General features: G+C 46.9%; 1 protein-coding gene across 1 annotated transcript in view; it reads left to right on the top strand.

The window, feature by feature from the left end:
• LOC140395978 (uncharacterized) overlaps positions 1 to 24,064 on the top strand; it is a 63,382-nt gene that overhangs the window by 34,623 nt on the left and 4,695 nt on the right. The window contains exons 5-10 of the mRNA XM_072484005.1: positions 4,489 to 4,794; positions 9,382 to 9,483; positions 11,069 to 11,096; positions 11,249 to 11,301; positions 12,323 to 12,360; positions 20,980 to 21,105. Coding sequence (XP_072340106.1) covers positions 4,489 to 4,794; positions 9,382 to 9,483; positions 11,069 to 11,096; positions 11,249 to 11,301; positions 12,323 to 12,360; positions 20,980 to 21,105 — 653 coding nt within the window. The remainder of the gene's footprint in view (positions 1 to 4,488; positions 4,795 to 9,381; positions 9,484 to 11,068; positions 11,097 to 11,248; positions 11,302 to 12,322; positions 12,361 to 20,979; positions 21,106 to 24,064) is intronic.

Genomic DNA, 24,064 nt, shown 5'->3' with positions numbered 1-24,064 from the left:
CACTCCCACAGAGACACTATCGGAGTTACTCTCACACACCACACTCCCTCACTCACTCTCACTCCCACAGAGACACTATCCGAGTCACTCTCACATACCACACTCCCTCACTCACTCTCACTCCCACAGAGACACTATCGGAGTCACTCTCACACACCACACTCTCTCACTCACTCTCACTCCCACAGAGACACTATCCGAGTCACTCACACACCACACTTCCTCACTCACTCTCACTCCCACAGAGACACTATCCGAGTCACTCTCACACACCACACTCCCTCACTCACTCGCCCACAGTGACACTATCGGAGTCACTCTCACACACCACACTCCCTCACTCACTCGCCCACAGTGACACTATCGGAGTCACTCTCACACACCACACTCCCTCACTGACTCTCACTCCCACAGAGACACTATCGGAGTCACTCTCACACACCACACTCCCTCACTCACTCGCCCACAGAGACACTATCGGAGTCACTCTCACACACCACACTTCCTCACTCACTCTCACTATCACAGAGACACTATCGGAGTCACTCTCACACACCACACTCCCTCACACACTCTCACTATCTCAGAGACACTATCGGAGTCACTCTCACACACCACAGTCCCTCACTCACTCTCACTCCCACAGAGACACTATCGGAGTCACTCTCGCACACCACACTCTCTCACTCACTCTCACTCCCACAGAGACACTATCCGAGTCACTCACACACCACACTCCCTCACTCACTCTCACTCCCACAGAGATTCTATCGGAATCACTCTCACACACCACTCTCCCTCACTCACTCTCACTCCCCATAGGTGGCACTAAAGGAGGCTCTCCCTCAGAAACCTACTGTTAGACTTTATTAACTCGTCAAGAGGGCACCAAAATTAACAAAAGGTCGCCCTACTCATCCACTTAACCTCCAACTACCAATCAACCCATCGCGACCCCGGCGAGCAAGGCTGGCAAAAGTAAAGAGGAAAACCCCGATCCCAGAACGGGGGTGGGGTCCACGTGGCGACCCAGAAGTGGGACTGACAGAACCAACAGGATCGTCAACTCCAACCCAAACGTCCACAGAGCAGCTGATGGAGGTCGCGGATTTAATATAACGCAGAGAAGCGGAGAAAGGGGACCTGGTACAGATAATGAGGTCAGACAGAGGGACCTCGCTGCTCCCATAAAGGAGCAATGGGCCGAGCGGAGCGGAGACTGGAGACTCAGGAGCTGACAGTGCGGGGCCTGGAAAAGGCAACAATTGACTAGGGCGGCCGGATCGCCCCGAGGGGGCAGGTTGGGGATGGCCAAGAAAACCAGTCCCGCTGACAGAACCTGCGGAGAGTCAGAGTAGCGGAGAGCACAGAGGGCAGGAACCAGACTGAATTAATCTCGAGGATGCTCGTGTACTGATCGGGATGGAGGGTTCTCCCGGTATTTAGGAGTGGACTCGGCCCACAGGTCACTCCGACAGAAAAACAATCAGGGCAACCACCGCGGGCAACAATTGGGAAACTCCACAAGTTTGAGGTCTGGAGGTAGGACAGGAGGAGGCGGGAGGATAGAAAGCTGGTTGCAACAGGTCGAACGTGGGGAGAACTGAAAACTATAGATGATGGCGGACATCTTGGATGGCCCATGAATAAAGGGGAACCCGGGCGTTCAGGGGCACATCCAGTACGTATGGCTGACCCAACAGTATGGGGGTACAGCCCCCCCTCATGAGAATAGTCACCTGGGGATTCTACGGACTGGCGAGGAGCTGCAGAGTCTTCACCCATCTCAAAAACCTGAGGGTTGACATCATCTTTCTATAGGCCACACACTTATGGAAAAGGACTAAATTGAGGGGAAGGAAAATCTGGGTTGGACAGAACCACCAGGCCTGCTTTGACACAACGCCGGGGGGAGTGCCGAGTGCGCTCCCCATGGATATCTACAAAAAATTAGCGCCTGCGGGCAATGTTTAATGACTCGCTGCCGAGAGCGGCCCTGCCGTCCAATCTGGCACAGGCCTCGATATCATTGATCCCTAAAAAGGACAATGACCCAATTGAGTGCTGGTCACACAGACCCACCTGGGCCCTGGTCACTGACGGCAAAGCCCGAGCGGAGGTTCTGGGGAGGCGACGGGGAGCCATTTTCCAGATGTAATGACGGAAGATCAGACCAGGTTTGTCAAGGGGCATGTCAGCGAACAGAGAACTTCAGAGGCCTTCTGAATATGTCCACAACCCCACCCGGCGCGGAGACACCAGAAGTGATCATCTCCTACGATACGGAGAAGGTCCTTTATCGAATAGATTGGAGGAAGCTGATGGAGGTGCTTAAACAGTTTGGGTTTAGGCCAGTGGTCACCTCGTGGGTGGAACTGCTGTGCAGCGTTCCCATCGTGAGTGTCCAGACGAACGCCATCAGCTCTGAAAATTTCGGGCTGCACAGAGGAATGGGGCAGGGTGGCCCTCCACCCCGCTGCTCCTCGTCCTGGTAATTGAGCCACTGGCCATCGCTCTTTGATCAGAGAAGGGGCGGAGAGGCATTCAGAGAGGAGTCAGGGAACACGGAGTCTCCCTCAATGATAACCTGCTCCTCAAACTCTTGGACCCCCCTAGCCAGGATGAGAAAGACAACGGAACTGCTGGGGGTGTTCTGAACCTTCTTGCGATACAAATTAAACCTGAGCAGGAGCCAATTCTTCCCAGTGGTCCTGGGGAGGAAGAGCAGAGCTGGGGAGGCTGCTGTTTAAACTGGCCAAGTCCAGGTATCTGGGGGTTCAGATAGCCCCCGCTTGGACATAGATCCACAAGTGGGACCCCTCCTCCCTGGCGGAGGAGGTGAAGAGGGACCGCTGGAGATGGGACTCGCTCCCATTCTCCCTGGCAGGAAGAGTAGAAAATAAAAATGAAGGTACTGCCATCCTCTTCTGATGCAGATCGCTCACAATTGTCATTCCCAAATCGTTCTTCGGCAGCATGGATAAAGTTCGGCTGAGCTGAAATAAACCCTATGATCCATAAAATCATTCCACCAAGAGGGTGGCGCATTGCCGAATCTCCTATTCTACCATTCGGCATTGAATGCAGACAGAGTGCAGGATTGGCTGGGAAAGCCGCAGGTGAAGTGGATACAGAGGAGGAACTGACAATAAGGGACCGGTACGTGGACGGGACAATGGCAACACTGGGATATCTATCGGAGATGCATCAGCTCCAGAAAGCGAGCGAACTGCGTTAGCTGCAGATACCAGACCTCCTGAGCAAGGGGAGCACCACGTGCCAAAAATACCCAGACAGACCCCACTGAACAAACTACTATCTCAGGATGAAATAGGGGACGGTAACTATGTCGACATATATGGATGACTGCTAGAAGAGATAAGGGCCCGACTGAACGTGACACAAAAAAGATGGGAGGGCGAATTGTGCATGGAAATAGGGGGAGTAATCTGGATTGAAGCTCTGCCCCGGGCCTCAGACTGGCTATCCGACCGAGCGGAGTTCCTAAACCTGGAAACAGTAACATTCAGAGGATTGCACCAGACATGGAAACAATTCACCAGCATCTTCAAAGACCTGTTTGTGACCAGCAAGTAAGGGGAGGTAGAAGAAGGGAGGGGCGGGGGTGATGGCAGTCAGAAAAGCAAGAAGAGAGATGAGGGGGAGGTTAAGGGGGAGAGGAGGGAGCGCCCACAGCGAGGGAAGGTGAATATAACGTCACCACACGGGTTTCTACAATATACATCGACCCCCGTTCTTGACTCTGTTTTTACTTTGGTAGTTTTAGTTCTTTTTTCAACACGTGTAAATTTTGATTACATGTATGTAAGCTAAAATAGTCTAACTTATTTATAACTCCTGTCAGGATCGACACAACTGTGGAATTAAATCGTCCGTTCATTAGGTTTGCCTGGCGTAAACGGAAAGCTCGAACAAAAAGTTGACGCACACGTAAACCCACAGGCATGCGCACTCTCTCACCCAAAACACCTTGGGGATCCATTTTCGCACCCCACCAAGGCAGTTGGTCAAATTTGAATTCATTAACCATGTAACTCCAGAAACACAGCATACGGGCGACTCTTAACCCCTCCAGAATGAACCTAGCGAGTCGCTCAATTGAAGGTTTCTGGCGATGCGCAATCAAGTCTGGGCCAGTGATGTCCACGCCGCAGGGAATCAATGTGCAGGAACAAGAGGCAAAATTAAACAATTGAGTCCCAGGCGTTTGGGGATTGTCCCAGCGGGAAGGCCTGATGCAGTAACAAACTTCCCGAAAGTATTCTCTCACAGCATGTAATCATTAGCGGTTGGAATTGATCTTCCCAAGTATAGGTATGTTTGCACTTTTTTCCCAGCAGGTAATTGTGCAAAAACATGAACATATATTGTATGCACAATGATTCATACTGTTGATTTTTCACGTACAATTTCACATTGGCCCATAGACTTTTTCTTCTTTTATGTTTCCACCATATACTGTCGCAGATAAACCCCTGACACCGACTATCTCCAAGTCTCCATCTTCTGGTACCGTTCCAATGGGGAAGAAGGTTAATATAAATTGCCACGGCGAGATTCGCTCCCTGGGCGGGAAGTTTGATTTATACAGGAATCATGAAGTTGAAGCTGTACAGTCCCGCACTGTTCCTGGTTCTACACAAAGTGTCACCTTTATTATCGCAACTGAAAAGGACCAAGCTAATGACAGTTATACGTGTCAGTATAAAACTAAGATTCTAGGACGAACGCGAATCTCAAAATTCAGCAAAGCAGCAACGATTACTGTGAAAGGTAAGGAGACAGAATCTCAGCAAGAGATATAAGCTGCTAATTGCTGAATGAAGTGACTCCTTCAATTGATATATAAAACTATATACTTAAATTACAATTGCTTTGTAAGAATTCCTGTGCAAGGTTCACCAGTCACAGGGCGGTTAATCTAATGTACGAACCGTTTGTATCACTGGAGACAACTAAATGTTCAACTAGTTTCAGAACAGAATAACCCTCAGAATTATTCTGCTGAGTTTGCGGATGGGTGGTATGATCGGTGCGCAAAGGGCAAGTGGGAACCTGATGAAGAATATTTGGTATTAAGGAGGGAGATTACATTACATTGTTAGGCCCCAGGAGGGTTCGATTTGGCGTTACAGACTGGAGACGGTGTGCAGGAGCGACTCAATGTACATTCTGGACAGAAGACATCAGGCATTGCAGTAATTGTCGGGCATAATTAGAAAGATAAACATTTGCTCCTTTCCGTTCTGAAACAGTCATTGCAGTTTGAGTCAGCAGCGCTGAGACTATGGCCTCTCATTCTAGAGAAGGAATAATCCGCTCCATGTCGACTTTATCCTTACCTTTTATCATCTTGTATACCTCAATTTGATCTTCCCCATTCTTCTTAACAGTCTAAGACTAAACTGTTCAATCTCCCTTCTCACGACAAACCCATCATCTCTGGAATCAACCGAGTTAACATGCACTGCCACTATATATTTGTTCAAATAAGAGGACTTGAACTGTGAGGTCTCGGCAATGCCTGTTATAATTGCAACAACCCTTCCTTACCCTTATACTTTATTCCTTTAGCTATAAATGCCAACATTCCATTTGCATTCTTTATTATCCTTGGTACCTGCATGCCAGTTTTCTGTGAATCATGAATGAGGACACACAGATTTCTCTGCAACGGAGAACCGCAAAATCTCTCCACATTTATATAATAAGTTGTCTTCCCATTTTTTAGACCACGGTAGAGGATTGGCTGACTGGCAGAAGGCAAAGAGTGCGGATAAAGGGGTCTTTTTCAGGATGGCAGCCGGTGACTTGTGGTGTGCCTCAGGTGTTTGTGCTGGGACCACAACTTCTCACAAATAACAAAGCACAAAGAAAAATTACAGCACAGGAACAGGCCCTTCGGCCCTCCAAGCCTGCGCCGATCCAGATCCTCTATCTAAAACTGTCCCTTTTTTCTAAGGGTCTGTATCCCTCTGCTCCCTGCCCATTCATGTATCTGTCTAGATACATCTTAAATGATGCTATCGTGCCCGCCTCTACCACCTCCGCCGGCAATGCGTTCCAGGCACCCACCACCCTCCGCATAAAGGACGTTCCACGCATCTGTCCCTTAAACTTTTCCCCTCTCATCTTGAACTCATGACCCCTAGTAATTGAGTGCCCCACTCTGGGAAAAAGCTTCTTGCTATCCACCCTGTCTATACCTCTCATGATTTTGTAGACCTCAATGAAGTCCCCCCCTCAACCTCCGTCTTTCTAATGAAAATAATCCTAATCTATTTAACCTCTCTTCATAGCTAGCGCCCTCCATACCAGGCAACATCCTGGCGAACCTCCTCTGCACCTTCTCCAAAGCATCCACATCATTTTGGTAATGTGGTGACCAGAACTGCACTCAGTATTCCAAATGTGGCCTAACCAAAGTCTTATACAACTGTAACATGACCTGCCAACTCTTGTACTCAATACCCCGTCCGATTAAGGCAAGCATGCCGTATGCCTTCTTGACCACTCTATCGAGCTGCGTTGCCACCTTCAGGGTACAATGGACCTGAACTCCCAGATCTCTCTGTACATCAATTTTCCCCAGGACTCTTCCATTGACCGTATAGTCCGCTCTTGAATTAGATCTTCTAAAATACATCACCTCGCATTTGCTCGGATTAAACTCCATCTGTCATTTCTCTGCCCAACGCGCCAAGCTATCTATATTCTGCTGTATTCTCTGATAGTCCCCTTCGCTATCTGCTACTCCACCAATATTAGTGTCATCTGCAAACACAATATACATTAATGATCTGGAAGAAGGAACTCAAGGCACTGTTGCTAAGTTTGCAGGTGATACAAAGATCTGTAGAGGGACAGGTAGTATTGAGGAAGCAAGGAGAGTGGGCAATGAAGTGGCAGATGACAAATGTGGAAAAGTGTGAGGTTATGCACTTTGGAAGGGGGAATTGAGGCATAGGCTAGTTTCTAAATGGGGAAATGCTTCGGAAATCAGAAGCACAAAGAGACTTGGGAGTCCCTTTTCAAGGTTCTTTTAAGGTTAGCGCATGGTTCAGTCGGCAGTTAGGAAGGCAAAGCAATGTGCGCATTCATATCGAGAGGGCTAGAATACAAGACCAGGGATGTACTTCGAAGGCTGTATAAGGCTCTGGTCAGACCCCATTTGAACAATTGTGAGCAGTTTTAGGCCCCGTATCTGAGGAAGATTGTGCTGGCCTAGACGAGGGTCCAGAGGAGGGTCACAAGAATGATCCCTGGAATGAAGAACTTGTCGTATGAGGAACGGTTGAGGACTCTGGGTCTGTACTCGTTGGAGTTTAGAAGGATGAGGAGGGATCTTATTCAACGTACTGGATATTGCGAGGCCTGGGTAGAGTGGACGTGGAGAGGATGTTTCTACTTGTAGGAAAAACTAGAAGCAGAGGACATAATCTCAGACTAAAGGGACGATCCTTTAAAACAGAGATGAGGAGGAATTTCTTCAGACAGAGCGTGGGGAATCTATGGAACTCTTTGCCGCAGAAGGCTGTGGAGGCCAATTCACTGAGTGTCTTTCAGACAGATATAGATCGGTTCTTGATTAATAAGGTGATCAGAGGTTATGGGGAGAAACAGGAGAATGGGGATGAGAAAAATATCAGTCCAAAGATGTGCAGGTTAGGTGGATTGGCCGTGGAAAATTGCCCTTAGTGTCCAAAAGTGCCCTTAGTATTGGGTGGGGTTGCTGGGTTGTGGGGATAGGGTGGAGGTGTTGACTTTGGGTAGGGTGCTCTTTCCAGGAGCCGGTGCAGACTCGATGGGCCGGGTGGCCTCCTTCTGCAGGGTAAATTCTATGATAATCTATGATTAATCTAGGACAAAGGTTGGGCACAACATCGTGGGCCGAAGTGCCTGTTCTGTGCTGTACTTTTCTTTGTTCTATGTTCTATGATTGAATGGCGGAGTAGTCTCGATGGGCCGAGTGGCCTAATTCTGTTCCTGTGTGTTATGGTCTTACGGTCTAAAATGCATGACCTTACACTTATGAACGTTAAACTCCATCTGCCACATCTTGACCCATTTCCTAACATATCTCTATCCATTTGTAAGGGTTTTTCTTTCTTCAAAGAACAAAGAAGTGTACAGCACAGGAACAGGCATTTCGGCCCTCCAAGCCCGTGGCGACCATGCTGCCCGTCTAAACTAAAATCCTCATTGCAACTTACTGTTCCACTTATTTTGGCGTCGGCTGCAGTAACAGAGAAATTGTTATTAAACTTACTTGCATCATGCGCATTGGATAGCGGGGCTGGTTTAGCACACTGGGCTAAATCGCTGGCTTTTAAAGCAGACCAAGCAGGCCAGCAGCACGGTTCGATTCCCGTACCAGCCTCCCCGAACAGGCGCTGGAATGTGGCGACTAGGGGCTTTTCACAGTAACTTAATTGAAGCCTACTTGTGACAATAAGCGATCTTCATTTCAGCCAGATCACTCACAATGTCACCTCACATTCACTTTATGCAGAGTGCATCAGGCACTCATTGGCCCGAAAACAGGAGACAAGCTAACACTGGTTGGCAGTTTCTATTAAAATTTGAAGACTATTTTGAACTGGCGGTCTCCAGGGAACTACGCATATTATAGAAAATCGTCTTTAAACATCATCAAACATGGAAGCATTCTTTCGTTTTCCTCATGGCAGGGATGTTCAAGATTTGCCCCAACCGGACTATATTCTGCTTTACTGTGTCTATTAGAATCTTTGCTTTGTTTAGGTGTTTGATAATTTGCCCACATCAAGTTCGCTTAGATCTCAGTGAAGCCTCTGCACGCATCTTACGCCAATTGGCTTCAATGCTTTCCTTGTAGGTCGTATATGCTGTTTGTTTTTAACACACACACCTGTCCTGTGGTGCCTGCCCGATAGGCCCCTGGCACTCCTCTCGTAAGATCTCTGCCAGGGCAATTCATCACACATTGCTCCACAATGTTGGTGGGTTTTGATCGTTTAGTCAGCAGCCATTTTGTGTAGTTTCAGATACTTAGATCTACAACAGGGACCATCATGGCTGGCAACAAACTTCATTAAAACCGTTGACTCCGTTCAACAGGGAATTTAACTGAATCCCCCCCACACACACACACAGTTTTTAATGGTTCTAATTCAAGATCTTTATTGTTTACCTACTTTTGTTTAGCTGTTTGGAGAAATAGTCCTGCTGTTAGGGTGTAGGATATTATGTTGTTTATCTGGTGTTCAGCACACGATTGACGTGGAAAAGCTTCTAAAGCCACTGATGCATCGAATTACAATTCAGAAATTTCATTTGGTATAGAGTCTCACAGATGTTCTATTTTAAATCACCATACAGGGTACAAAACTGCCTTTCCCCTGCAGGCAGCGCTGGGAATTGCAGCCGCTATCATCTTTGTACTGTTTGCCGCCATTGTGTGTTTCTTGCTCGCAAATAGAAGTAAGTATCCTTCAAATAAGCGCTAGAGCGATGCATTTAAATATGTCAAAGATTGATGTGAACCTGTTAACAACCATCAATTCAAATGCAGCATTACTATTGTCGACAGTTATAGTTAAGCAAACAAGGAAAATGTTTGTCTTGGGTAATTTGCAAGTCAACATTGTCCCTTGAGGCCTGCATAGAGGGACTGCAGCAACAGTTGAATCACTCACGGGCATTCTTCCCTCAGTTACCTGCATCATAATTCTCCTCTGTTCCGCCTCATTCCATCTTTTCTTCCAATGTCAACACTCCCTATGTGTCTAAGGCACGATCAGGCATCCTCTCTCTGAATTTGAACGATCTGTATTGAGAACAGTCTTCAGATACAATGTGTTGCAAACCCACCTCAATTAATTTCGTCCTCGACACGCCCTTGAGAATGTATTCTATTTCTTAGCAAGGTCCTTCTTCTCCAAAGCAAGGAGTTAAACACCAGCCAACACCAGCAACCTTAACTTGGCAGACACCGTTACCCAGTTACAGTCTTTTCCCTCAGCCTGAATCCCTCTGGCCGAGAAAATGTGCTTGCACTTGTAATTCGGAACTGTTGACTTAACGTCGGACTTCTAATTTAGTTTATCGACAGAGAGATTTCACTGGCAGTTTTCCTGCCGTTCTCCAGCCATTCACACGGCAACAAGATCATTATTTGTTTCTTCATTTTCCGACTCAGCATTTGTTTTGGTTTTATGTAACACAAACATTAACATTTTGAGAGAGAGAGAGAGAAGTATACATTTCGTGCACTCCTGCGGTTATTTATTCTTTACTTTCTTCCTCTTCCGTGTTTGTTTTTCAAACTATTCATCAAATCGATTTTTATTTCAACATTGCATTCTCAACAACCCCAAGAATAGCAGAATCCCAGTAACAACCACACGTGGTCCTTGTGCGGTCTGTGCATCCACACCTATTACACACGTTCATCACTGCTGAATAACACTCAGAGAAAGTCGCCATAACCATGTAACCAGATTCTTCCCACGTTTTAAACCTCTCCTCACAATCTACCTCTTTACACACTCCTTCTATCGCCACCCTTAGATGGGGAGTGCTGAGATTTCGAATATTACGCCTACATTTCCCTTGTAGTAAAAAGGGATAGACCATTCAATGAAGGCAGGCGTGATGCGTAATCGCGAGAAAGCTGATAGAGTAATACTGGGGAAAGGGAACCGGGATACATTTTGGGAGTATCAGGAGTAAAATATGGATTAAAAACACCAGAATGAAATTCCTCAATGCAGCTACATATGCATGTAGAGAGCTGTTTTGGCAGCAGTTTCGGAAATTTTGTACAGGCACAAAATTTGTTAGTGGCAACAAATGATTTCAATTTTATTATAATTTGACCTGACTATGTTTGGCACCATAGTGCGAGCATTGTCACGGCTTCTATTTGTTTCTGCAGGCAATTCATGACGATGCATTAGACATCTCAATGTATTTCATTCCTATTAAATTGAAAAGTGAAAAATAATGATAATTTGGGCCACTTTCTAGAATGTGTCATTTTTCCCATTATTTTGTTTTCTTTCAGGGAAATCAAAACGACATAATATGGCCAGGTATTGAGATTGCATGTTGTTCGAGATTATTCGGATATGTAAGAAAAGTAACCACAAAATGTTACCCATTTGACCAAAGTTCAATGTGTTCTTCTAGTCGTGAAAGTCATGATATATTTTCTTATACAAATTATAATTTTATATCAATAAAGATGCATAGTATCTGAAAGTGGAATGTCCAATCAGGGAACTGCAGATCTCGTGCGTAAGTACAATATTATTGACACTCACTTCATGTGTTAACAGTTTAACATGGTTCGTCTGGCGGCCGTGATGGTTTTAATGATTAGTTCTAATGTTTGTATTATGCGAAACTTAATTATCAATTATTTGGTAGACCTAATTTAGAATATATTTATATGCAATGGTCATTTTGGCCTGGAAAATCTTCCCAATGACAAGGTTAAACTAAAATACTGCAAATGCTACAGATCTGACCTTTACAAAAATAACAAGTGCTCGGAAACACAACCTCAGCATGTCTTCCAGCCCTTGTGGGGAGACAGAATTCACATTTGGAGTCGCAATGACTCGTCTTTGGAACGCAATTCCGGACATCCAAGAAAAGACAGATTGAACTCGAAACCATAACTCCCTCTCCCTCCACAGATGCTACCAAACCGGCTTCATTATTGTCCAGCACTTTTTTCTTGATAGCACTATTATAATTCCTGCTTTGTCCGCCAGCGTTGTGCAATGGTACTCCCCAAGGAATTGCAATAATTAACATTGGGCTCACCTTTCGCACGGCTGCCTCGGTGTCACGTGGACAAGGGGCGTACATGACTAAATCCCCCAATTGAAAAGCATCCCAGTTATAAAGTCCAGCTGAATTCTGCTTTGTGTTAGTTGATTTGGCAAATCTTAATCAGGTGTTAGTGTTTCTTTCTGGGATATGTATTTATTGTGCAGTAAAATTATGCTAATGCGTTACTGTAGAGGAAAATAGGAATGATCGCTGTACCGTTTCCCATGTCCGACCGGCGTGTGTGTTTGTGGGAGTGTGAAGGGGGGGGGGGGGGAGGGGGGGCTATTGTGCCGCTTCTAAACAGTTTCCACGTTTGCAGCTGTCTTGGCTGACTGGACTGCAAGTGTTCGAATTAGAATTAACATTTCCAGAACTAACCACCAGTCTCTCAGGACGCTTATTCCAGTGGGTAAAGGTAATTTAATCTCCCTGATGACATGCTTAAATTGGAACAAAAACATCTGTTTCTGCTTTTCAGATAATAGCCAGAGTGGACCATTAAACCCAGAGGCAAACGTAAGCATGCAATCAAATATTGTTATTATTTCAAGCCAACTTTGGGGAAATAGGCCGAGCAGCAAACGTTCTGAGCGGGTGACAGAGAGAAAGAGAGTGAGAGAGTGAGTGAGTTAGGGAGAGAGAGTCAGAAAACGAGAATGCGATTGATAGACAAATCGGGTTAATAACATTTGACCGGGTTGCTGATAAATCGATAGAACCTGCTTTGGTCGGATTTCTGTTGAACTACCTGTTAATTTATATGTACCTCATAGTTAATCAGAATTTAGAAGTATAAGGTTGGATTGTAAGTTTTTAAAAAATCTACCTGACATTGGATAGTCAAGTTAATTTTGGGTCAAAACCTATATAATCTTATGCTTTCATTCTCCACGCAGGGACCTTGGATCTCAAACCATGTCTGCTTCATATTTTTTTAAAGTTAAAGAATTGGGTACTCGAAATTAATTAAAGAAAAAAAAGTTATTTATCCCTGACCAGATGAAAGAACAATATGATCAGGTCCAATTTCGCAAAACTTTTGAACTGCGCTGGTGGTGCGTGCGCGTGCGCGTGCACGCACACGCACGTGCACCCGCGTGTACGCGCCTGTGTGTTGCTGCGGGGGTGGGAGCGGGGAGCTTCCAGCTGCTGAATGAGTGTTCATCGTCTTAGATATAAGTCAGGGCATTGGCTGCAATGGCGGGCTCCAAAATGGTGACATTGACCAGTCGCTGTTATACTTCTGATACCCACCCGAAGAGCATGTCAGAGTTATGTGCACATAGCACCGCATTGAATCTTACGGCGCACCGAAACATGGAGATTATCAATGTACAGTTCTGCCACTTCATATGTTTATAACATGTTTTCGTGTTCAATTTCATATTACCTTTGAATTCTGCTTGTAATATTAGCATTGCAAATTCAGTGGCTTATTTTATTTTCCACAAACATTGTGCATTGCGGTTATTTTTTAAAAATAAATATTTTATTGAAAATGTTTGGCCAACCAACACAGTACATTGTGCATCCTTTACACAATATTATAACAACACAAATAACAATGACCTATTTTATAAACAAAAATAAATAAATGAATAAATAATAAATAACAAAAATGAAAACTAACCCTAATTGGCAACTGCCTTATCACAAGTAACACGCTCCAAAAATATAATTTAACAGTCCAATATATAATTATCTGTCGCAACGACCTATACATATTATACAGTATATATTAACAACCCTGAGAGTCCTTCTGGTTCCTCCTACCCCCCCCTCCCCCCTCCCCCCTCCCTCCCCCCCCCCCCCCGATCCTGGGCTGCTGCTGCTGCCTTCTTTTTTCCATTCCGTCTATCTTTCTGCGAGGTATTCGACGAACGGTTGCCACCGCCTGGTGAACCCTTGAGCCGACCCCCTTCGAACGAACTTAATCCGCTCTAGCTTTATAAACCCTGCCATGTCATTTATCCAGGTCTCCACCCCCGGGGGCTTGGCTTCTTTCCACATTAACAATATCCTGCGCCGGGCTACTAGGGACGCAAAGGCCAAAACATCGGCCTCTCTCGCCTCCTGCACTCCCGGCTCTTGTGCAACCCCAAATATAGCCAACCCCCAGCTTGGTTCGACCCGGACCCCACTACTTTTGAAAGCACCTTTGTCACCCCCATCCAAAACCCCTGTAGTGCCGGGCATGACAAAAACATATGGGTATGATTCGCTGGGTTTCTCGAGCACCTCGCACACCTATCCTCCACCCCAAAAAATTTACTGAGCCATGCTCCAGTCATATGCGTCCTGTGTAATACCTTAAACTGAATCAGGCTTAGCCTGGCACACGAGGACGATGAGTTTACCCTGCTTAGGGCATCTGCCCACAGCCCCTCCTCGATCTCCTCCCCCAGCCCTTCTTCCCATTTCCCTTTTAGTTCATCTACCATAGTCTCCCCTTCGTCCCTCATTTCCCTATATATATCCGACACCTTACCATCCCCCACCCATGTCTTTGAGATCACTCTGTCCTGCACCTCTTGTGTCGGGAGCTGCGGGAATTCCCTCACCTGTTGCCTCGCAAAAGCCCTCAGTTGCATATACCTGAATGCATTCCCTTGGGGCAACCCATATTTCTCGGTCAGCGCTCCCAGACTCGCGAACTTCCCATCCACAAACAGATCTTTCAGTTGCGTTATTCCTGCTCTTTGCCACATTCCATATCCCCCATCCATTCCCCCCGGGGCAAACCTATGGTTGTTTCTTATCGGGGACCCCCCCAAGGCTCCAGTCTTTCCCCTATGCCGTCTCCACTGTTCCCAAATCTTCAGTGTAGCCACCACCACCGGGCTTGTGGTGTAGTTCCTCGGTGAGAACGGCAATGGGGCTGTCACCATAGCCTGTAGGCTAGTCCCCCTACAGGACGCCCTCTCTAATCTCTTCCACGCCGCTCCCTCCTCCTCTCCCATCCACTTACTCACCATTGAAATATTAGCGGCCCAATAATACTCACTTAGGCTCGGTAGTGCCAGCCCCCCCTATCCCTGCTACGCTGTAAGAATCCCTTCCTCATTCTCGGGGTCTTCCCGGCCCACACAAAACCCATGATGCTCTTTTCAATCCTTTTAAAAAAAGCCTTCGTGATCACCACCAGGAGGCACTGAAACACAGAGAAATCTCGGGAGCACAACCATCTTAACAGCCTGCACCCTCCCTGTCAGTGACAGGGATACCATATCCCATATCTTGAAATCCTCCTCCATTTGTTCCACCAACCGCGTTAAATTTAACCGATACAATGTGCCCCAATTCTTGGCTATCTGGATCCCCAGGTAACGAAAGTCCCTTGTTACCTTCCTCAACGGTAGGTCCTCTATTTCTCTACTCTGCTCCCCTGGATGCACCACAAACAACTCACTTTTCCCCATGTTCAATTTATACCCTGAAAAATCCCCAAACTCCCCAAGTATCCGCATTATTTCTGGCATCCCCTCCGCCGGGTCTGCCACGTATAGTAGCAAATCGTCCGCATACAAAGATACCCGGTGTTCTTCTCCTCCTCTAAGTACTCCCCTCCACTTCTTGGAACCCCTCAACGCTATCGCCAGGGGCTCAATCGCCAGTGCAAACAATAATGGGGACAGAGGGCATCCCTGCCTTGTCCCTCTATGGAGCCGAAAATATGCAGATCCCCGTCCATTCGTGACGACGCTCGCCATCGGGGCCCTATACAACAGCTGCACCCATCTAACATACCCCTCTCCAAAACCAAATCTCCTCAACACCTCCCACAAATAATCCCACTCCACTCTATCAAATGCTTTCTCGGCATCCATCGCCACTACTATCTCCGTTTCCCCCTCTGGTGGGGCCATCATCATTACCCCTAACAGCCTCCGTATATTCGTGTTCGGCTGTCTCCCCTTCACAAACCCAGTTTGGTCCTCGTGGACCACCCCCGGGACACATTCCTCTATTCTCATTGCCATTACCTTGGCCAGTATCTTGGCATCTACATTTAGGAGGGAACAATGCGGGTCCTTTTCCTTCTTTAAGAGAAGCGATATCGTTGCTTCAGACATAGTCGGGGGCAGTTGTCCCCTTTCCTTTGCCTCATTAAAGGTCCTCGTCAATACCGGGGCGAGCAAGTCCACATATTTTCTATAGAATTCGACTGGGAATCCATCCGGTCCCGGGGCCTTTCCCGCCTGCATGCTCCTAATTCCTTTCACCACTTCTTCTACCTCTGTGCTCCCAGTCCCACCCTTTCCTGCTCTTCCACCTTGGGAAATTCCAGCCGATCCAAGAAGCCCATCATTCTCTCCCTCCCATCCGGGGTTGAGCTTCATATAATTTTTTATAAAATGTCTTGAACACTCCATTCACTCTCTCCGCTCCCCGCTCCGTCTCTCCTTCCTCATCCCTCACTCCCCCTATTTCCCTCGCTGCTCCCCTTTTCCTCAATTGGTGTGCCAGCAACCTGCTCGCCTTCTCCCCATATTCGTACTGTACACCCTGTGCCTTCCTCCATTGTGCCTCTGCAGTGCCCGTAGTCAGCAAGTCAAATTCTACATGTAGCCTTTGCCTTTCCCTGTACAGTCCCTCCTCCGTTGCTTACGCGTATTGTCTGTCCACCCTCAAAAGTTCTTGCAGCAACCGCTCCCGTTCCTTACTCTCCTGCTTCCCTTTATGTGCCCTTATTGATATCAGCTCCCCTCTAACCACCGCCTTCAACGCCTCCCAGACCACACCCACCTGGACCTCCCCATTATCATTGAGTTCCAAGTACTTTTCAATGCACCCCCTCACCCTTAGACACACCTCCTCATCTGCCATTAGTCCCATGTCCATTCTCCAAGGTGGGCGCCCTCCTGTTTCCTCCCCTATCTCCAAGTCTACCCAGTGTGGAGCGTGATCCGAAATGGCTATAGCCGTATACTCCGTTCCCCTCACCTTCGGGATCAACGCCCTTCCCAGCACAACAAAGTCTATTCGCGAGTAGACTTTATGGACATAGGAGAAAAACGAACTCCTTACTCCTAGGTCTGCTAAATCTCCACGGGTCTACACCTCCCATCTGCTCCATAAAATCTTTAAGTACCTTGGCTGCTGCCGGCCTCCTTCCAGTCCTGGACTTCGACCTGTCCAGCCCTGGTTCCAACACCGTATTAAAATCTCCCCCCATTATCAGCTTTCCCATCTCTAGGTCCGGAATGCGTCCTAGCATCCGCCTCATAAAATTGGCATCATCCCAGTTCGGGGCATATACGTTTACCAAAACCACCGTCTCCCCCTGTAGTTTGCCACTCACCATCACGTATCTGCCCCCGTTATCCGCCACTATAGTCTTTGCCTCGAACATTACCCGCTTCCCCCCTGTTTTTCGCATCTAGCCCCGAATGGAACACCTGCCCCACCCATCCTTTGCGTAGTCTCACCTGGTCTATCAGTTTCAGGTGCGTTTCCTGTAACATAACCACATCTGCCTTAAGTTTCTTAAGGTGTGCGAGTACCCGTGCCCTCTTTATCGGCCCGTTCAGCCCTCTCACGTTCCACGTGATCAGCCGGGTTGGGGGGCTTCCTACCCCCCCCCCCCCCACCCCTTGTCGATTAGCCATCCCCTTTTTCCAGCTCCTCACCCGGTTCCCACGCAGCTGTATCTCCCCCAGGCAGCCCCCCCCCCCGCCCATCCCCTCCCATACCAGCTCCCCCCTCTCCCCAGCAGCAGTAATCCAGTAATTCCACCCCCCCCCCCGCTAGATCCCCCGCTAGCGTAATTACTCCCCCCATGTTGCTCCCAGAAGTCAGCAAACTCTGGCCGACCTCGGCTTCCCCCCGTGACCTCGGCTCGCACCGTGCGACGCCCCCTCCTTCCTGCTTCTCTATTCCCGCCATGATTATCATAGCGCGGGAACCAAGCCCACGCTTCTCCCTTGGCCCCGCCCCCAATGGCCAACGCCCCATCTCCTCCACCTCCCCTCCTCCCCCCATCACCACCTGTGGAAGAGAGAAAAGTTACCACATCGCAGGATTAGTACATAAAACTCCTCTTTCCCCCCTTTTTAACCCCCCTCTTCGCCCCCCACATTCGCCCCACCACTTTGTTCAAACGTTCTTTTTAATAACCCGCTCATTCCAGTTTTTCTTCCACAATAAAAGTCCACGCTTCATCCGCCGTCTCAAAGTAGTGGTGCCTCCCTCGATATGTGACCCACAGTCTTGCCGGTTGCAGCATTCCAAATTTTATCTTCTTTTTATGAAGCACCGCCTTGGCCCGATTAAAGCTCGCCCTCCTTCTCGCCACCTCCGCACTCCAGTCTTGATAAACGCGGATCACCGCGTTCTCCCATTTACTGCTCCGAGTTTTCTTTGCCCATCTAAGGACCATTTGTCTATCCTTAAAACGGAGGAATCTCACCACTATGGCTCTGGGAATTTCTCCTGCTCTCGGTCCTCGCGCCATCACTCGGTATGCTCCCTCCACCTCCAACGGACCCACCGGGGCCTCCGCTCCCATTAACGAGTGCAGCATCGTGCTCACATATGCCCCGACGTCCGCTCCCTCCGCACCTTCAGGAAGACCAAGAATCCTCAGGTTGTTCCTCCTTGCGTTGTTCTCCAGTGCCTCCAACCTTTCCACACATCGTTTCTGATGTGCCTCATGCGTCTCCGTCTTCACCACCAGCTTGCCTTCCTTGCCGCTGTTATAAAGGATCCACTGCAATCCGGCCACTTTCTCCTTTTTCCATCCGTGTCCAGGGGGAATTCCCTTCTGGTTTACCGCACAGTGTTTTTAGCTGTCAAAATTGCCGTTGGGGCTCCTATCAAGAGCCCAAAAGTCCGTTTCACCGGGAGCTGCCGAAACGTGCGACTTAGCTGGTCATCGCCGCACCCGGAAGTCCTGCATTGTGGTTATTAACTGCATGTTGCGTCTAACTTATACTGTCTTATTTTAAGTTTTCATTCCTTTGTCATTAATGATGCATGATCTCTGGGTGTTACATATGTGCCCTTTAAAGAAGTAAGCTGACTTTGCAACTGGCCTGTGCGCTCTCCAGGGGACCTCCATTTTTCTGTGAAACTGACATCCCTTTTCATACTTCCTTGTGCTAGTTATCGAGAGTCAAGTCATTGGATTAATAATAATATTTAATATCAAGAATAGGGTTGATTTATTTTACCTTCCTTTGCCAACGTTATAGGGACAGTATTACTTAACAATGACACTGAGCTTTAACGCTCCATTCATGAACCCATTCCCACTAAATCCTCACAAAAGCACCCCAGAGATCTGGCTCTTTCGGGTCGGAGTTCACTTGTCATACAGTTTTATTTACGTTTATCAAGGTGTAAGTGAGGCAGCTCGTGCCTGGCGATGCACAGTATTATTTCATATTTGGCACTCCATTTTAACGAATCTCTGTTTCGACATCGATATCATGTCTCATTTCTTCTGTCAAATGTTCCTTTGTATGTTACTCTATCTTTCTCAGCCTTTCTGTAACGAGGCAGGCTTATGTTACCCGCGAGGCTACCCCAACTTTCCCCCCGGGTTGTTGAGTTCTATAATTTTATTTTATTTTGTTGTGTGAAGGCAAGTGGAATCCCCGTGAGAATAAACAGCCGAGTCGTCCTGTCACAATTATTAAAACCTGTTGATTAAAGTAAAATACAACAAATACACACCCATTGGACTTTTCTACTCTATTCTGAGCTATATCACTTACTGTCCAGAGACTTACAGTTGATGTTAAATGTATCTACGATTCTTGAACGCCTTCGGACTAACCCATCTCCCAAACAACATCAAACTCGAATAAGTCGATAAGTTACAACAGCTTATATTTACCAGAAATACAGGGGATAATCGAGTCCGCGAAACGTCTTTTCCTGCTCCAGGAAGCTGACTTTAGAAAGATTTTTTGCATTGCCTTGGCTCAAACACTTTGAGGGTGTTAGTTGAGAAATTAGCGTGACTGCTTCCGAGAGCTGCTGGGTGTTAACTGGCCTGCCATTTATCTGAGGGTCCAATTATACCCTTGCCCTGCTTTGGTAATGGCTGCCGCAATTAACTTCCTTCACTCTCGGTATTAATATATCTATACCCCATGGGTCTTCCCAATCGTCTCTGCAAGTTGGTTCAACTCAGAATCTATAAACAACATATTTGCATCTGAACTGCCATCTTATATGGTTATTGGGAGAGACATATCACATCCAGCTATTTGAATCTTGGCTACTTATGTCTCCAGGCAGATTCCTTCCTGTTGTTGGGGCAGGTAGCACCCCATTATTTTTTGTCAAATCTGTTTTACTGTCGTTACGAGGTAAATTCATGACCCTTCCCCATAATCTAGTTTTTTTAATATTACTCTCTCTCCACCTGTCTTACTTCTTGTTTCTATATTTCTGGACACTTCCTTCTTTTCGATTTCCTTCTTCTTTCTCGGTTTTTTGACAAAGATATGCGGTAGCGTATTCTGAAAAAAAGTATCTCCCAGCTTGAGCTGAGTGGCTTGCTAATCCAATTCAGGCGACATTTATGTTTACAGCACATCATCATGGGTCTAATTCTGGAGTATGCCTGGCAACAAACGAGCATTTGCTTCATTAAAGTTGCATTTGTGAACCAGATTAGTGAAACCACAGATATACCCGGATTTTTATTAAATATAAATTCCAGCACCAGCTGTGGTAGAATTTTAACCCGTGTGCCGAGAGCTTGACCTTTGATCATCTGCCTATTGGTCAGTAACAATAATAATATGCCACAACCCGCCCTCTGTCTGCAATACAAAACCATTAGATCCCAACTTCCCCAAGATGACCAAGGTGCCAGTAGTGCACCAGTTATAGAGATTTGTCCCATTTTCGAAGCCACAATCATTCTTCCTGAAATGTGGTGCCAACATTATTGTTTTCAAACCCTAAAGAGTGAAATTATAATGTTCCTGAATTACACCTTTGATTTTATACATCATTCATTTTTTTTTGAATACACCATCTGAATTTATATCTCGTTTAGGCAACAGGATAGATTGTTCTGGCACCTTTAATAGAAATCTAGCTTTCGAGATTTTCAGTTTAACTTGTTTCTGATAATTAGCCGTTGCTTAGTTTTCCTGTGTGTGTTGTTCGTTGCAGGGTCTCCAGGTGGAAGTACCAGAGGACAATAATCAGGAAATAACCTACGCATCTTTGAACCTGGAAGTCCTCCGTCGGAACGAAACAGCTCCCGCCACTTCTCCCGGCACAAAACTGCCAGCGAAAGTAGGGGAAGCGACATTTCTGATTATTCCGTGGTTGAAAGTTGTTATTAACTAATGTGCACCGACACGGCAGCGCAACTGGGCCGAATGGCTGGAGGAAAGCACAATTTCCATCGATAGGACCTGGAAGTTAAAACTTATCTGACTGACTGCAATAACGAAACGTAGAAGGAAGGGTTGATACGCGACCAGAAGCACATATCTGAGAGGACTAAATATATAAAAAAGCGAGAGATGGGACAGGTTTATTTAATGGAAAATAAGAACTTGTGAGATAGAATATTGGATAGAGATAGAGAAAAATGGGAGAGACAGAACTTGGAAAGGAGAAAAAGAGAAAACATAATTGAGAGAAAATATGGTAAAGCGAGAAACAGACACCAGGGGCGATAGAGAGCGCGGTAGTACATGTCAAAGAGAGAGATAACATCGAGGAAGGAATATGGGATACGTGGGAGAATTAGAGCGAATGAGGGATATGTAATAGAGGGAAAGTGGGAAAATGAATGAGGGAGAAGGTTACGGAGCGAGAACATGCGAGGGAGAGAATGAGAACATCGAATATCGAGAGGATGGAGAAAGGCAACGTGGCAGACCGAGAGGCAAGGTGAGGAAGATGGAGAGAGCGAGACAACATGGGGAAGAGAGAGAAGGTGGAAGATGGAGCGCAGGGCGGCAATGTTGGGAGAGAGAGAGTTGGTAGAGAGAGAGAACGGGAGGGGGAGAGGGAAAGAGAGCACGAGAGAGAGTAGAAACAGGGAATGGAGGAGAAAAAAGGAAACAGGGGACAGGGCATGGGAAATATAGATGAGGCAGAGAGAAAAAGAACATGGGCTTACAGACAGGGAACATGGGTTGAAAGGGGGTTGGAAAGGTATAGAGATAACGTGAGCGATAAAGAGAGAGAGAGAGACAACATGAGATAGAATAGGGGAGACACCATGAAGGAGTGGGGGAGAGAGTTACAGAGGGAGCGAAAGAGAGAGAGATGAATCGATGGATGGAGGGAGGGAGCGCATTAGAAGCAGGGTGACCATGGGGAATAGAGCACGAGGAAGAAGACGATGGCGGGAGAAATAACAAAATATGGGAGAGAGAGAACGAAATGTTGGGGAAGGTGGGACATGGAGATGAGAGACACAACACAGGGATGAGAGCGAGAGAGAGAGGGAGATTATGGGAGAACTCGGATACACATGTGAGAGATAAATATATATAGAGAAAGAAATTCATGGCGAACCATAGAGAGGGAAGACAGCGAAAACTATGGGCGCTAATAAAACAAAACAAGCACGGGAGGGAAACAATGGGAACAATCGACAGGAAGATGTGAGGTAGGGAACATGGGCGAGAAGTAACAAGAGAGAAGGAACTTGGGAGAGACGGAGAGAAGAGTCGATAGTGAGAGGAGAGAGAGAGAGCATGGAATTGAGAGACTGAGAGAGAAGGCGAGCCGGAGAGCGATGATGGGAGTGATATGGGAAAGATAACAGGGGTGAGACAGAGAAAACAACACGAGGGAGAGAGACACGACATGGAGTGGGCGGAAGGAAATTCAGTAGTGAGTGATTTATTGAGTGATTGAATGAAGGAGATGGAGGGAGGTCGAGAGAGACAAAGAAGAAAAACATGGGAGAGAGTCTTCAAGTTAGGAGAGCGAGAGTGAGAACGGGGAATAAACAACATTTTGGCGGGAAAAAGGATGAGAGACGACAGAGCAGAGAGGGAAAAACAACAATAGAGAGAAAGAGAGGAGGCACCTTGGGAGGGAGTGAGAGGGGCAACACGTGGGAGAGGTACAATTGGGGAGCGAGAGAGTCTCATGAGGAGGAACAGAAAGAGTTAAAACGTAGGAGAGAGAGAGAGTAAATAGAGATAAAGGAGAGAGGGACAGATGAAAATGTGCGAGAAAAAAAGATATAAAATCGAATGCGAGCGAAACAGTACATGGTGGAAAGTTAGGCAGCATGGGAGAGAGAGAAAGAGAATGGGAGAGAAAGAATGTAGGTGAAGGGGAGCATATAAGGTGGAAGGGAGAGAAAGATGGAGATGGAGAGTGATAGAACATTCGCAAGAGAATAGGTGAGAACATGCAGTAGAGAAAGGAGGTGGAGACAATATGTACTAATCCAGAGGCAACATTGGTAGGAGTGGAGAGACATCATCGGGTTGATAATATCGGGGGGGGGGGACACAGAGAGAAAGATGGTACGAGTAAAGCGAGTTTGTGTGTTTGGTGTGTGAGAGAGAGAGCATTGTGGGTGAAGCAAAGAATATGGGGGGAGAGAGGAAGTAAATATTGGAAGACGGGGGTAATGGAGAGGGAGAGATGGCCATAAAATGAGACTGCGAGCTTGGGACAGTGAGAATGATGTCGTCGTTTGAAGAGGGAAGAGGGCGAGAATGGGAGAGAGAGCTAGGGTGCATGGGAAAGAGAGTGCGAACGTATGGGGAGAGAAAACATGGGAAAGAGAACTAAAACGAGATGGGACACAGGAGTGCAAGAGAGCGGGAGGAAGAGAGAGAGCGAACATAGGAGACAGAGAGAAATTTGGGTGAGGGGAAGAGACAACATGGTGGGTAGAGCGAGAGGTAGAGTGTTTGCTAATGCTGTGGGGGAGGGCTGAAACTAACATTCCAGGGATGGGAACCAATGAAGGAAGTCGGGGGGATGTAAGATGGGGACAGAAACACAAGGCAGTAAATGGAAAAGTGGCAGCAGAGAAACCAACGACAGATTATATCATAATTCGAAAAGGGCAACAAATGTCAAAGAAGCAAACCTCAAGGCTCTGTGTCTCAATGTGAGGCGCATTTGTAATAAGGTTGATGAAATAACTGTGCTGGTAATCATTAACGGATATGATGTAATTGCGATCACAGAGACATGGATCCAGGGTGACTAAGGATGGGAACTCAACATCCTGGGTTTTCAATATTCGGGAAAGATAGAAGGAAAG

Source organism: Scyliorhinus torazame, chromosome 19, assembly GCF_047496885.1.
Source record: "Scyliorhinus torazame isolate Kashiwa2021f chromosome 19, sScyTor2.1, whole genome shotgun sequence".
Lineage (NCBI taxonomy): Eukaryota > Metazoa > Chordata > Chondrichthyes > Carcharhiniformes > Scyliorhinidae > Scyliorhinus > Scyliorhinus torazame.
This window is presented reverse-complemented; position numbering and strand designations above follow the sequence as displayed.